This window comes from Vicia villosa, linkage group LG5 (assembly GCF_029867415.1).
Source record: "Vicia villosa cultivar HV-30 ecotype Madison, WI linkage group LG5, Vvil1.0, whole genome shotgun sequence".
Taxonomy (NCBI): domain Eukaryota; kingdom Viridiplantae; phylum Streptophyta; class Magnoliopsida; order Fabales; family Fabaceae; genus Vicia; species Vicia villosa.
In genome coordinates, this window is record NC_081184.1 from 155541024 (window position 1) to 155557448 (window position 16425).

At 31.4% G+C, this 16425-nt stretch overlaps 2 protein-coding genes across 2 annotated transcripts; both read right to left on the bottom strand.

The window, feature by feature from the left end:
* Positions 1–3161: 3161 nt before the first annotated feature.
* LOC131605807 (uncharacterized) lies at positions 3162–4070 on the bottom strand. Its single transcript, XM_058878116.1, has 2 exons — positions 3335–4070; positions 3162–3256 (listed from the first exon to the last, which is right to left on the bottom strand). The coding sequence occupies exons 1-2, from the start codon at positions 4068–4070 to the stop codon at positions 3162–3164; spliced, it is 831 nt and encodes a 276-aa protein (XP_058734099.1).
* Positions 4071–6423: 2353 nt separating this feature from the next.
* Positions 6424–6786, bottom strand: LOC131605808 (auxin-responsive protein SAUR71-like). Its single transcript, XM_058878117.1, has one exon. It carries the CDS (start codon positions 6784–6786, stop codon positions 6424–6426), a length of 363 nt encoding a protein of 120 aa, XP_058734100.1.
* Between the last annotated feature and the right edge of the window lie 9639 nt (positions 6787–16425).

Here is a 16425-nt window from a genome sequence, read left to right on the forward strand (position 1 = left end):
AGTAATTCTCAAACGGACTTAGAAGAAACTAAAATTTATATTAAAGAAAGGATTTGAATATGTTAGATAAATTGTTAAAATATAACCTATATTATTTCTATGAATTTCCACAATCAGATCTCTAATTCGATTAAATGTTTTTCTTTACGACACATGTAAAACCCTCCAAAAACTAATTCCCAAAAGGACTTAGAAGAAACTAAAATTTATATTAAAGAAAGGATTTGAATATGTTAGATAAATTGTTAAAATATAACCTATATTATTTCTACGAATTTCCACAATCAGATCTCTAATTCGATCAGATGTTTTTCTCTATGACATGTGTAAAATGCTCCAAAAACTAATTCCTAAACGGACTTAGAAGAAAATAAAATCTATATTAAAGAAAGGATTTGAATATGTTAGATAAATTGTTAAAATATAACCTATATTATTTCTATGAATTTTCACAATCAGATCTCTAATTCGATTAGATGTTTTTCTCTACGACACGTGTAAAACTCTCCAAAAAGTAATTTCCAACAGATTTACAAAAATGATATAATGACAAAAATCAGTAAGCGAAGGTCGATTTTCAAGTATCTAAGCATTACGAAATTTCTGAAAATTTTCAAAAATAAATAAATTGAACTACCAGACATTTCTGATACAAATGGATTTAAGAAAATCCAAAATTTTTAAAATTACTGGTAAAAAATTCTAAAAATTTCATAATAACTTCTGACATTTCCGAAAATTTCTGGTATAAACTTATGGCAACTTTATAATTTCTAGTAAATTACTCAATTTTTTAAGAATTTCCGATAGATCCTCGAAATTTCTGGTATCACATGAAAGATTTTGAAATTTCTAGTTTAAATTTATGACAATTTTATCATTTCTGATAAATTACTCACTTTTTCAAGAACTTCCGATAGATCCTTGAAATTTCTGATATCGTACGAGAGATTTTAAAAATTTTGTTTCATTTGAATGAGTTTTAAAAATGGTTTCGCAAAAATTATATAATCTTTTGGTTGAATTTGAGTAGTGTTCGATACAATTTGAGAGTAGCGAGTTAATTTCTCAAAATTTGAGGTTGGTATAAAAAGGCACTCTAATAGAGTGTACTGTTTAAAATTTGTTTAGGTCCGTCATGGACCACCCAACTAGCAGAAGATCCCATAATACCAAGTTATTACGTTCATGAATTTTTTACTGTCCTGCCATGTTTTTAGAAGTTTATATCCATTATACCATACATTTCAAAATTAATCCCAAACTACCATGTTTTCAAAAAAAAAAAAACAGCTTTATAGTGCATCCGCCCTTTGAATGGGCGGAGCTTTGCATTTTGTTATGAACATCCGCCCTTTGAATGAGCGGAGCAGTTTAAACGTATTTTTTTTTTAAATTTTAATTTAAATAAATAACAAATTTAAATAATATAATAAATGTTATAATTAATAATAAATTAAATATATTATAATAAAATATATTTTTAATTTACAACATGTTTATAAAAATTTCAATTATTTAATAAATTTATTTTAATATATATATATATATATATATATATATATATATATATTAATTATAAATTTTAAATACTGGTCTATCACTGCAATTATCAGTACCGCTACTGCAATCGGCGGAGTTTTTAAATATTTTATTATTTAATTTCAGATCCGCCACTGTAATGGGTGGAGCTTTTAAATATTTTATTATTTAATTTCAGATCCGCCACTGCAATGGGCGGAGCGTATAATATTTTATTATTTAATTTCAGATCCGCCACTGCAATGGGCGGAGCTTTTGATTATTTTATTATTTTATATTTCAACATTGTCCTTATAAATAGCACTGTCTTTCTGAGTTGATACTCAGAACACTCACCACTGCCACAATGTTTCCAACGTTTCCCATGATGAAAAGAGATGCACATGTTATATTTTCGGCAGTAAAGCCTCCAATGAAGATCACACTTTGGAACACACAGACCTTTGAGCATCTTCAGAGGCACTTGCTCCGCTGGTTAGATGAGCACATCGTTGAGGGTGAAAAGATTAGGAAAATTGAAAGGTCGGTTAAAGTGTTTGGCCCAAATGGAGTAACTCGTTCTTGGAGGCCCGTGGTAAATGATGCTTGTGTCCTCATGATGATGTTAGGACCAGATGATATTGTGTTGACGGTGGTAATCTCCTAGATATGTTGATGTGTTTGGTAATTATGTTTGTTTAGATCAACTAATGTTGTTGAATTTGAATGTTGATGTTTATTGTTGTCGTAATTGTAATGTTATTTATGTTATATGCGAAAGATCTGTGTTGTCGTAATTGTAATGTTATTTATGTTAAATGCGAAAGATCTATGTTGTCATTAAACGTCACTAAATCATTGAAAACACTGTATTAATAATGGTGCATACAATTTAACAACAAAATAAAACACTAGTTATTACTGGTTCCAACATTTGGACAATTAGTTCGGTTGTGACCAGGAAGACGACATAACACACATTTTCTCTCCAACTTATCATACCTGTCCATTTCTGTTCTAATACGTGAGCTCACCGGACGGCCTTTCTTGTTCCTCCGCATCAATGGATTGTGACAAATTTGATCTCCTTCAAAGGAGGGCCAATACTCATCTAATGGTAGTAATGGAAAACTTGTGCTGTAAACACCGAATAAGTTTGCGACTCTGTAAACGTCGGACAGTAGAGCATAAGCGTCTTGGCGCACCACAGAACATGTAGCAATAACGTGTGAACAAGGAACACGGTAAGCTTGATACTTTCCACAGTCACACCAAAGATCTCTTAGTTTTACCTTGTAATCTCCCATAGGCTTTCCTTCACCATGGTCCATTGTCTCCTTCACACTGAAAGTGTTATGGTTATAGTCAAATATTCTTACTTGATGTGTGCTGGATTTTGCCGTTTCTTCTTTCATCACCTTCATACAACTTTCTGTAAATGTTTGTCCAGAACTCAATACTGCATTCCACTTAGCACCCCTTTCAGCAAATAGTGTTCCCATCCTATAGTATGTTGCACGCACCAATGCAGTAATAGGTAGATTACGTGTGCCTTTGAATACCGAGTTCATCGATTCCACTAGGTTTGTTGTCATGTGACCCCAACGTCGACCTCCATCAAATGCCCTCGTCCACTTTTCCTATGGAATATTGTTTAGCCATCTTAAAGCATCACCATTAGCCATACCAATTTCATTTCGGTAGTAGTGGAATGTTGGTTGGTTCAAAGCGTACCCTGATTATTACAAAAAAAATTGGTTACTAACATATACATATAATTTATCAAACATAATAATAGGAAATATATACTTACCCATGTTGATAACTTTTTTTCGGAGGGTACGGTCTTTGATCTCCCTCATGAAATTTTGTGCGATATGTCTGATACAATAGACATGTACAGATGGAGGCTCATGCCAACCATTCTCTGGATTATTGTAAGCACTTTCAATTGATGCATGCCTGTCTGAAATCAAACACAAGCCAGGATGAGGGGCTACATGCATTCTAAAGTTCTTTAGAAAGAAACCCCAACCATCCGCGGTCTCCCCCTCCACAAGAGCAAAAGCAACTAGAAAGATATTACTGTTTCCATCTTGAGCAACCGCCATTAGTAGGGTGCCTTTGTACTTACCATATAACCAGGTACCATCAACTTGAAGTATAGGTTTGCAATATGCAAACCCTTTTATGCTTGGTTGGAATGCCCAGAAAAGTCGATGGAAAATTTGTTTTCCATTGACAACAGTTCCGTCATCTGTGTATACGGGAAGTGTTTGCATTTCTACCACTGTACCAGGAATAAATTTCTTGAGAGCTAACAAGTAGTGTGGCAGCTCATTGTATGAATTCTCCCAGTTACCGTATACCTGTTCGATAGCCTTATTCCTTGCAATCCATGTTTTCTTGTACGACGGAGTAAATTTGAATTCAGACACAATCTCACTGATACAGACGCTCACCTTAGTTGAAGGGTCCTTATCAACAAGTGGCATTAAATGTTGACACATTATCTGAGAGCTAAGTTGCCTATGATCCTGATTGAACATAGTTGTTGAACAACTATGTAGTGGGTTCATAATGCCTATCTCCCATATACTTCATACACCCAACCACAAACACCATTCTCACAACCTACCAACACCACTACCAAACACCCCAATACACCCAAACGCAACATACCACTATCCAACATAACCCATCTACATCTTACAACCAACCACAATGCCACAACTACCAAACCCCCCAACAACAAATGCCTTTTTCTCAATCACAACAATTTACCCCAAATTCTTCACAAGAAAACTTTGTCAACATGCAAACCTCAATGCATAACACCACCCAACAGGATTGGAATAACGAGGGGACCAGATTGAGTTATGGTAGTGCGACAACGACTGATTTTATCAATGAAGAAATGGTCGAAGAATTATATGATCGCGGATATGAGATAGGTCCTTCTACTCAACCTGCAAATGATGAAGTGCCTCGTAGAAGAAGTACGAGAGATGGACATCCTCCTTATTGTGGAACCACCCAACGATTATGCCGACCGGGTCGAGGTGGCAATTAAATACCGTTTACTTTACTTTATTGTAATTTTATTTTACTTAATTGCATTCTAACTTAATTTATCAATTAAAAATATTTTATTTATATAAATGTTATTTAATATATTTTAATTCAATTTATTTTAAAATTAAAAAAATTAATTGTATTCTTTTTTATATTTAAAACAAAAAATAATTAACATATATTAATTCAAAAATTAGAATTAGAAAAAAAAATACGTTTTAAGGCTTCCGCCATAGCAATGGACGGAGCCTCTTAAAATTTAAACACTTCCGCCCTTCCCATTGGCGGATCCAAAAAAGTTGACACACCTCCGCCCATCCAATTGGCGGAGGTTTTATACCAATAACGAGACTTTCTTGAAAACATGGTATATTGGAAATTTGTTCCAAAAATATGGCATATTGGGTATAAAGTTGCAAAAAGATGGTACATGCATAAAAAAATCCCTTCATTTGTTTCCTAGTAAATTCTACACTCTTTTAGTTTCTTTTTAGATGTCATTTTTACTTTTTATTACACATAATAAAACAACTAATAAATTTTGTCATTTTTATTAGAGTTAAATACGTTTTTAGTCCCTATAAATATGTGACCCTGCATTTTTAGTCCTTATAAAATTTTCCTTCAATAAATGGTCCTTCTAAAATTTTTATGCATGCAATTTCAGTCCCTGCTATTTTTTAAAATTTTAAAAACTGTTTAATTATTCTTTAATTTTTAAATTTTTGAATAATATTTTTATATATGTTTAAAATACTGTAAAATATCTATATACTAAGTTTTATAATTTTTTAAAATGAGAAGAATTAAATATGAATTTTTCAAATTTTCAAAAAATAATGATTAAACTAATGAAAATCTCAACTTAAAAATTAAATTTTGAATTTCTTTTTTTCTAGGAACGTTTTAAAACATTATGAACATGTCTCCAAAATAATCATTCTAAAATACACATTGATTTAACAGTAGGGACTGAAATTAGGTGCATAATAATTTTATAAGGATCATTCATTAAAGAAAACTTTTATAGGGACTAAAAATGTAGGGTCGCATATTTATAGGGACTAAAAACGTATTTAACCCTTTTTATTATTATTGTTTTTTTTTTCTAGTACTTTTAGAATTTGTTAAGAAGTTCGGAAAAGAAGAGGTAACAGGATTTTTTTTTAAAAAAAAAAGGAGTGATTAGATGAAAATAATTGAGAAATTTAGATGGAGTTGTTTTTTTTTTATGTTTAATATTCATAATACAATATTATTGGACCTGTTTAAAAGTTGACTTTTGAAGAGTTTTGAAGGAGTAAATTTTGGAAAGTGGCGTTTATATTTTGAAAAACATGTGATATTTTTAAAATTTTAAAAAATAATATACTTTTTAATTTTGACATCTTATAATTTAAAATATTATAAAATGTTAAAATTAATTTTTTTATTTAGAAAAAACAAATATAAAAAAAAAACTTATAATATTTTAAAAACGATTTTAAGTAACAAACAAGTTCAATATCTATTGATATAAGGGAATTCTATTTTATTTTTTTTAAAAAAAATTAAATTAGGTGTTAGAGAATTATCATCTATAAACTCTCCGGTAAAGCAGCAATATGAAGTGACAATGGGTTAACAAACTCCAAAAAAACTTAAAAGACACACATCACAAAAATTTAAATAAACATGTATCATTAAATTGAAAAGAAATAGATATATCATTAAAAAAAAAATAAGAAACTTATTACATATGTACAACTTAATTATACCAAAAGCTGGTAATTGGCAACACAACTCAAGCTGTTACAATGACAAGACACTGAACATTTGGTATTTGATTTATGATATATTATCACTCTTTCGAAAAGAAGTTTGTATCTCCACAAGTGTTTTACAAAACATGTCAAGGTTGCAAGGAAGCCAAAGAGGACCATCTTTTCCATATCCATATTCATTCTCAACATCTTCTAAAAATTGTTTGAACAAAGGGTGATTGAATATGGTGATCTTGATTATGAATCTCTGTCTCTCATCTCCAACATAGACACAAACACAACCATGTGGTGGTTTCTTATGACTGTCTTTTTGCTTTTTGTGCCTTGTCTCTGAACATAATTTGTAATAGCGTCCGCTGCAACTTTCCTCTGCATGCATGCTCTTGCTGCTTCTCAATACTCTCTTACACTTCTTCACAAAATCCATCTCAAAAAATTCCACCACAATTAAAGCGTCGTAGAGGGAAAGCAAGAAAGGCTACTAACTTGTTGTGTTTACTAATGCTAGAGTTAAACTCCTCTTTATATATATTGATTGCTAAAGTTTCTACTGTCTCACCTTTGCATATATTTCTCACGGGTGGTTTTTATAGATATACTTATAAATTTTCACGTGTTGAAAATAATTTTAATTTAAACAATTTATATTAAAATCATTTTTAAGATGTTTTTTTTTTAAATTAAATAATTTTATCAACCTTAATGCTATTTTATAGTGGACGCTACTTTACAGGAGAATTTATAGGATATCAGCCCATAAGAAAATTGACAGACTGTCTCAAGTACTACATCTGATGTTGTTGTTGTTACAACATTTCAGCTCGTGATTGTTAACAATTATGTTTTAAATTTCTTTTCTATTTTTCTTAATCTCCTAAAATCATGCATCAACATCCACTTAAAAGTAATATGGGTATATCAATCCCCTTCCCATTTCGGCTCAGATTTGGGAGGACATTGGTATGAATTTCATCACACATTTCCCATCGACACAAGAAAAAACCATTATATGGGGTGGTTGTGAACTGCTTTGTTAAGAAGTGTGGTTGGGCCTAACTCATCCCTACAAAACCGGCTTATAGGGTGAGGATTGCCCCCACTTATAAGGACATGTCCAGGCCATATATTGTCCAATGTGGGACTCTTAACACACCCCCTCACGCCCAGGACTAGACAACTGGAGCGTGGAAATAAATGGCGGGTGGCCCGATAGCGGAAACCATAGAAGGTGGCCCACCGGATCTTAAACGAGGCTCTGATACCATGTTAAGAAGTGTGGTTGGGCCTAACTCATCCCTACAAAACCGGCTTATAGGGTGAGGATTGCCCCCACTTATAAGGACATGTCCAGGCCATATATTGTCCAATGTGGGACTCTTAACATGCTTGTCAAAATATGATCATTTCCTTGCATTACCTACTGCTTTTTCTCCTACTATGCTTGCTGCTATGTTTCTCTCTGAAGTCTACAAGCTTCATGGTATGCCAAAGACCATCGCGAGTGGTAGAGATAAGGTATATGGTCCTATTCCACCGTTGATCCACTCCTACATCACAGGTACCATTACTGTTGCAACTCTCGATGAGACATTTTCGCGTCGTCATGAGATAATTTGACTCATTAAGGAGAATATATCATTGGCTCAAATGTGTATGTGTAATCAGGCTAATATCCACCCCATGACAACTTATTTGATGTGGGAACTTGGGTGAGGCGGGGAAATTATTCGAAGAAATTAATTGGAATTATGGATGTTGTTTCTGAGAGTCCCACTTCAATTTTATTTATTTCCTTTTCCTTAGTATACTTTTAATTTTGGTTGAAAATTTCAAAGATTTTAACTTGGCAGTCTCAAGTTGAATCTGACACTCTCCCATATTTTGATAATGCTAAAAGTGTCTCTAGTAAAAAATGGAACCAATTGTCCGAACGAAATTTTCGGTAATCACTAAATTTCCGAAAGTTTATTTGAAATTTTTAGTAAGTGACAATTTATTTCAGAAATTATGAAATTTACTATTTTATATAGGAAATTTAATGCAAATGTGAAATTTTCTATAGTTCTGTAACTCAAATTTTTTAACAATTATAATTTTGCCGCAGTTTTGTACGACAGTGATTGCACCGACAATTTTCTATGGTCTAGAATGAATCCAAAGTTGTATAAATAGGGGTCATATGTTGTTGAGAAAAACATCTCAAAATTTCTCTTCCTCAATTTTTTATTAAGGCAGAAGTGTACTTCAACGGAGATAAACCTGCAGTTGACTTTCGACTTCTGAATGGCACCACATCTCTCGCCAACTTTACATCCATGTTGAATGAGTTGTTGCTTGATAATGATAACAAAAAGATGAGAAAGATCGGGTTTCATGAAGATTGGATAGATACTAATGGAAGCGTAAAATATAACTTTATTGAGTTCAAGACCGATGAGGATTTGACGGTCATGTAGAGATCATTTCATAGCAGACTAACTAACGGATCGATCGAGTTTGATGCAAATATTTTAAGATCTATCGATGATATAATCAAGATGTTGAAACATCCAGAATCATCAAGTAGTGTCTAGGTTTTCATATTTCGTTATTTTTAATTTATGTTTAATGTAATGTTTTAAGTTATGTTCACCTTCAAAACATCTAATTGTTAAAATATTATACAATAAAAGGTATGGTGATGGTAAGTAGCCTGAGTCAAAAAAATACAAATAATACAACTGTAAAATTAAATAACACAATATGCCCTTAATTGACTATGTGTGCTACCCGAGATAATCCAGTAAAAACCTCGCCATATGGATTTACTAAACCCATGAACTTATCCATAATAATAATAATTATAATTTGCATGCACTCCTGGTAATATGTGTCTGGTAGAGGTGGCGATGGAGGCACATCATCAACCGGTACCCCAGCATCAAAAGGCACTTCAATTTAAAAAGGTCAGACATCATCCGTACAATCAACAGGTGGAATTATGCGAAGGTGTGACATAGTGAGGTGCCACTCCAGGTAACCATGCTCACACTACGATTCATACTAAACCCTCACCGTATCTCCAATGGCACGGGTAGAGCTGATGATGTTACTCTGAAATCACTTGTCAATGCCCCTAGCTGGAACATTCGAAACTAGTAGTGGGATGTCCTGGACATACTTATAGTGTTGTAGACACCTCTCAGGCAAGTGTCTAGCCACTAAGGTCTCCCACCTCATATTACTTGAATATAAATAAGACTCGTCAAATTCATGGTGGATCCTGTGATCTCTGTATGGTGTCCATATGACATCCACTAATCTCAGAGCATCAAGCCTCCTCGTGTACTCTACAAAACTACTTGGATGAGATTTCCTGGCCTTCCATCTCCTCACCCGTGGGGCTCCAGCAGCGGTATGATGCACCCTTCTATCACAGATGATGGAGAAATACTCATATATCCAACACTGATAAAAGAAGACAAACACAACAAATAATACTTAAGAAAAATTACAAATAACAATCAAATAAGAACTAAACACCAAATAATATTTTCTAGTATACCTGGAATATACACAAATAACCAGCAAGTTGTCGGGTTTCAAAGACATTCGCAACTCCAAATGTTGTATATTGGATGGTCAATGGAGTGCACCCCCAAGCCCAACTAGTATGCTCAACGCTACTGAACAACCACAAGTACTGAGCATCATTATAAACACGAGACTTATCCACAAAGAGAATACATGCTACTAGATGTAGCATGTACGTTCTAGCGGCAGTCTCATACTTATGTGCCTCCACAAGGTTGTGGTACAAATCCCGAAGCCAAGTAATCCAAATGTGAGTTCCCCTGTTGAATTTAAACTCCTCTAGCATGGACTCCTTAATGACTCTCAAATCCTGAACAATCGTTATACATGTTGTATTCTAGTTAATAACATGAGTAATAAAGAATCTATCAATGATTAGGAGATGGAACAAGGAGGAGATCTCCTCCCCATTCAAAGTGATAGTCATCTCCCCAAATGGAAGATGAAAGAAAGATATCTCCTTGTGCCATCACTAAACAAAACCAGTCAGAAGTGAAGCGTCAAGAATGGTTAGTGCGCAGTCAACAAACTCTACGAGACCAAAATCAACAATAATACCCCTAAACTATTGAGGCATTGAACGACGTGGGAAGTTCTTCATCTTTGAATTGTGGGATGTCACCTTCAACGCCAGACAGTCCTGTAACAAAATAAAAGTTAAGAAACTATCATAGAACTTTCAACACATCATACAATAATAATAAATAAAATGAAGTTAAACATAAATATATATATATATATATATATATATATATATATACACCTCTATGTGCCATAATCTATATGCCACATGGTCAGCATACTCCGTGAACACTGATTGATCATTAGGTCCTCTCGGGAACGCTTCATCAGTGTGATCAAATGAATATGTAGAAGCACAAATCGTAACGTTTGTATCATCAATAGTAAGAGTATCATCATTAGCAATAGGATCTTTGGGAGGCATCATTTCATCAGCAACCTCCACATCTGTAACTGACACTTCTTTGTAAAAGGTATCACATTTGAAACGACCACCTCCACACCAACAGGTACCGCATCAACAACAGGTACCTCATCAACAACAGATACCTCATTAGCAACAGGTACCTCATCAACAACATGCTCAACATCAACTCTAACTGCTACGCATCGTGGTGTGCGGAATTGAGCTTGGGACTACTCAACCAATCATTTTTGTTGAGAACCGGTTGGAGCTACTCGTCCAGCCGGTAACTGGTCCTCACTGCAAATGATAAAATGACAAAAATCAGTAAACGAAGGTCTATTTCCAAGTATCTAAGCATTACCGAAAATTATGAAATTTTTGGAAATTTTCAAAAAAAAATGAACTACCCGAAATTCTAAAATTTCCGACACAAATGAATTCACAAAAATCCGGAATTTTCAAAATTGCTGGTAAAAAATTCCGAAAATTTCATAATTTCTAGTTAAAACTTTTGACATTTCCAAAAATTTCTGGTATAAACTTCCGGTAACTTTATAATTTCTGATAAATTACTCACTTTTTCAAGAATTTCCGATAGATCCTAGAAATTCCTGGTATCATCAGAGAGATTTTGAAATTTCTAGTATAAATTTGTGACAATTTTATCATTTTTGGTAAATTACTCACTTTTTCAAGAACTTCTGATAAATCCTCTAAATTTCTGATATCGCATGAGAGATTTTAAAATTTTCGTTTGGTTTGAATGAATTTTGAAAATGGTAGAAAATTTCGCAAAAATATTATGATCTTTTAGTTGAATTTAGGGAGTGTAAGATACAATTTGGGAGTAGCAAATTAAATTCTCAAAATTTGAGGTTGGTATAAAAAGGCACTCTAATACAGTGTACTGTTTAAATTTGTTTCGGCCCGCTATGGATTTCACCACCCAACTAGCAGAAGATCCCATAGTGACTTTATTTACCAAGTTATTACGTTCATTTGTTTCCTAGTAAATTCTACACTCTTTTAGAGTTTTAGTTTCTTTTTAGATGTCATTTTTACATTTTTTTTTTTACACATAATAAAACAGCTAATAAATTTTGTCATTTTTATTATGGTAAATTCTTTAGTAGCTTTAGTTAGGTACCGGTACTCTTAATGTTAATTGATTTAAGATTTTAATTTTTAAAAAATAAAATAATATTAAAAAATGATGTGGCATTGAATATCTTCGTTTGATTGGAAAAATGTACCAATACCCAACCAAATATAAGGGTATTGGAGTCTTCACTTTTTATTATTATTGTTTTTTTCTAGTACTTTTAGACATCTGTCAAGAAGTTCGAAAAATAAGAGGTAAGAGGATTTTAAAAAAAGGAATGATTGGATGAAAATAATCGAGAAATTTAAATGGAGTTGTTTTTTTTAGGTTTAATTTTATTCATAATACAATATTATTGGGTCTGTTAAAAGGTATTTTTTGAAGAGTTTTATTCATAATGACAAGTGTATAATTTTCTCTTACACTTATGTAAATTTCTTCTATTTTCACTCACTAAAATATATTTAAGTACATTTGTCATATTTTCATTAAAAAATAGTAAGAACCTCGAATGAAGAATTTTACCTAAGTTTTGTCCTTTGAAAAATAGCGTTTATATCTTAAAAAATATGTGATGTTTTTAAAATTTTAAAAAGTAATATACTTTTTAATATTGACATCTTATAATTTAAAATATTATAAGATGTCAAAATTAATCTTTTTATTTTAAAAAAATATGTATAAAAAAAACTTATAATATTTTAAAAATAATTTTAAGGTATAACAAACAAGATTAATATTTATTGATATAGGGGAATTTTATTTTATTTAAAATAAAAATAAAAAATTAAATTAGGTGTTAGAGAATTATATCTATAAATCTCAGATAAAGCAGCAATATGAAGTGACAATGAGTTTAACAAACTCCGAAAAACTTAAAAGTAACACATATCATAAAAAATTAAATAAACACGTATCATAAAAAAGAAAACAAATAGATATATCATTAAAAAAACAAGAATCTGTTTACATATATGTCCAACTTAATTACATTATAAGCTGATAATTGACACTGAACATTTGGTATTTGATTTATGGAAAATTCTCACTCTTTCGAAAAGAATTTTGTATCTCCACAAGTGTTTTACAAAACATGTCAAGGTTGCAAGGAAGCCAAAGAGGACCATCTTTTCCATATCCATATTCATTCTCAACATCTTCTAAAAATTGTTTGAACAAAGGGTGATTGAATATGTTGATCTTGATTATGAATCTCTGTCTCTCATCTCCAACATAGACACAAACACAACCATGTGGTGGTTTCTTATGACTGTCTTTTTGCTTTTTGTGCCTTGTCTCTGAAGATAATTTGTAATAGCTTCCGCTACTTTCCTCTGCATGCATGCTCTGGTTTCTTCTCAATACTCTCTTACAGTTCTTCACAAAATCCATCTCAAAAAGTCCACCACAGTTAAACAGTCGTAGAGGGAAAGCAAGAAAGACTACTAACTTGCTGTGTTTGCTAGAGTTAAACTCTTTATATATATATATATATAGATCACTAAAGTTTCAACTGTCTCACCTTTGCATATATTTCTCACTGGTTGTTTTTATAGTTATACTTATAAATTTACACGTGTTGACTATAATTTATATTTAAACAACTTATATTAAAATCATTTTTAAGATATTTTTTTTAAATTAGATAACTTTATCAACCTTAATGCTATTTTATAGCTGACGCTACTTTACAGGAGAGTTTATAGGATAAACTCTACCACTCAATTAATTTTTTTTTTAATTCTTTATTTTAAAATTTAAACTCTGAATAATTCAGTCAAGATATTTGTCATTTGATCATCAATGAATTTGTCCGATGGCATCATTAAGGATATGTTTGTGTCAACTTTTTTTATAATAATTTTTATAATTTTATATATTTTTATTAAAAAACATTTTTTAAAGACTTTTATTTTAAAAATCATCAAATGAAAATTGATTTAAATAATTTTTCATAAAATATTGTTTAAAGTATTTTATCTTTCTGCTGTAATTTTTTTAGATATTAAAATTTTAATAAAAATTTAAATTTGAAACTATTATGAATATTCTTTTATAAAAATTATTTTGAAATATTTATTTTTTAAAACAAATTATGTAATATTGATTGTATTTTAATTTTTAGTGGTGTATATTTATGTGTTATGGAGCAGCCATAGATTCAATACGGTGTAGGTTCAATATTAGCCTATCGTTGCAAAAAAAGAGTATCATTTAATCCATAATTTACTTTATCTTTTTTATTCACAAATAGGTCCACTCTGCACAATCGCATCAGGACAGTTTGCATCACTATGTCAAGGATTTGCATCTAACAATTTTAGTTTCCAAATAGAACAGTGATCCCATTAGTGGAAATCAACTTTTTATTCCTACAAATTTCCACAATCAGATTTTTAATTCGAACAAATGTTTTCCTCTACGACACGTGTAAAATCCTCCAAAAACCAACTTCCAAAACGATCTACAGAAAACTAAAATTTATATTGAAAAAAGGATTTGGATGTATTAGATAAATTGTTAACATATAATCAATATTATTATAATATTTCAAAAATTATAAACATTTATTTATCAAAATGTTTAAATTTTATCTATACTTTCATAAAACTTTCTTTCTTAGAAGCCTTCTCCCTAACTCACAAATAGAACCTTAATCATTTAATATCTCATTTCTTCTATTTATCTGTCTACATTAAAAACAGAACCTTAAATATTTCATTTCATCTATTTTCCTCCTAGTTACCATGGTTGTAGAACAACTAAGTCTATTTTGTAAAAATAGCGGTTGACTGATAAGTTAGCTGATAGCTTATAGCTTATGGCTGATGACTGATAGCTTATAGCGAATGGTTGAGATTGATAGCTTATAAGCTAATTGAAGTGTTTGGTAAAATTAGCGGTTCAATTAACTTATAAATGTAAAATGACATAAAAGATATTTAATATATAATTATTTTATTTTAAATTAAAATAAATTATAAGGGTTAAATATGAATTATAATTAAAATAATATGGATAAAAAAGGAATAAAAAATAATAAGCTATAAGACATAAGCTAAAACGCTATTTGAAATAGTGTCTGAAAAATAAGCTATAAGTTAGTAAAATAAACTATAAGCTAGTGATGAAAAGACCGTTATCAAGCGGGTCTAAATTATCATATGAACTTATAAGACATAAGACATAAGCTATAAGCTCGAAAATATGTCTTAACAAACATAACCAAATATTTTTTCCATGTTTAATTTATTGAGTAGATCTCTTATGTATATTGTTTTCTTCAAGCACATCCTTACGTGGTCTCGGTGAACTTCAAGGTTTCCAAGATTTTTGGGTGAAAAAACAAAATTAAATTGATTGATGATAACTTTTAGGAACTTATTGTTATTGCTAGTTATTATGTCATCCATATAGATCATGAGTAGGAATATAATGTCATTTTCCTTTAGAATAAACAAAGATGAGCCATTCTTAATGTTTTTCAATCTCGGGTTCAATAGAATATTTTTCGATCTATCATATTATGTCATTGGGACTTGCTTCAGACCATACATCGCATATAAAGCAGTCTTTTTAAGATTGTAATTCTAGAAGCCATTATTTATGTCTATTTGTATAACTCCCCAATTGAGACGTGTAAAAATAGATATAATGATTCTTACGCTGCAAGATTTGACAGCTTGACTTAATGTTTCATCACAATTCATTCCATCTACTTGTTAAAATCCTCTAGCAACAAGTATTTCTTTCATCTTCTCGATTGTACCATATGCCTTGTGTATTTTTGTATAAATCCATTTTGTGTCAATAATTTCTGATCTCTAAAATGGTATTAGTGTCGAGGTTCTATTATGCACCAGATCCTTGTTTTATGCATCTATTTCTTCTTGCCATTATGGCCTGAATATAGCTTCTTTTACACTTTTTGGTTCCTTGGGTTCTTTAGGTGCCTCAGTTAGCCCTATATAAGGTAGTTTGGCATGTATACTCTTGCCTTGCTTCTTGTTCTTATCCAATGTGTGTTGATGATGTTCTGCTTAAGTGGTGCATTGTTTTTTTTTTATGATGTTTGAGTTATGGCTTCACTTATTCTCTTGCCGTTGCTTTTGCTGAGTCTTTCGTTTCACTATCGATTTCTTAAACACCTCGTTGGTTTGCTGCTATCATTAATTTTGGCCCTGGTTGATTATGACTATGATTGGTTATGGTTGTGTTATCTATTGTAACATATGCAAGATAATTAGGAAAATGCATAAAAAATATCATTAGTGATAACTTTTATATGTTTTCTTGTATCAAGGAAGCCTTCATGGAATTGATACATTTATAGCCTTTGTGATAATTATTGTATTTCGAAAATACGCACCTAGTTGTGTGAAATTGAAGTCTGTGTTGATGCTAAGTTATGAGGCAAGGGTAAAAGGCACGATAGGCGCTGTAGGCTGAGTGTGGACTGTTGT

Excerpts from the sequence above, each read along its gene's own strand:
- LOC131605807 (XM_058878116.1), bottom strand. The coding sequence starts at position 4,070 with ATGTTCAATCAGGATCATAGGCAACTTAGCTCTCAGATAATGTGTCAA. Across the intron at positions 3,257-3,334 it reads AAAAAAAGTTATCAACATGG|GGTACGCTTTGAACCAACCA; the intron begins GTAAGTATATAT and ends TGTAATAATCAG.
- LOC131605808 (XM_058878117.1), bottom strand. The coding sequence starts at position 6,786 with ATGGATTTTGTGAAGAAGTGTAAGAGAGTATTGAGAAGCAGCAAGAGC.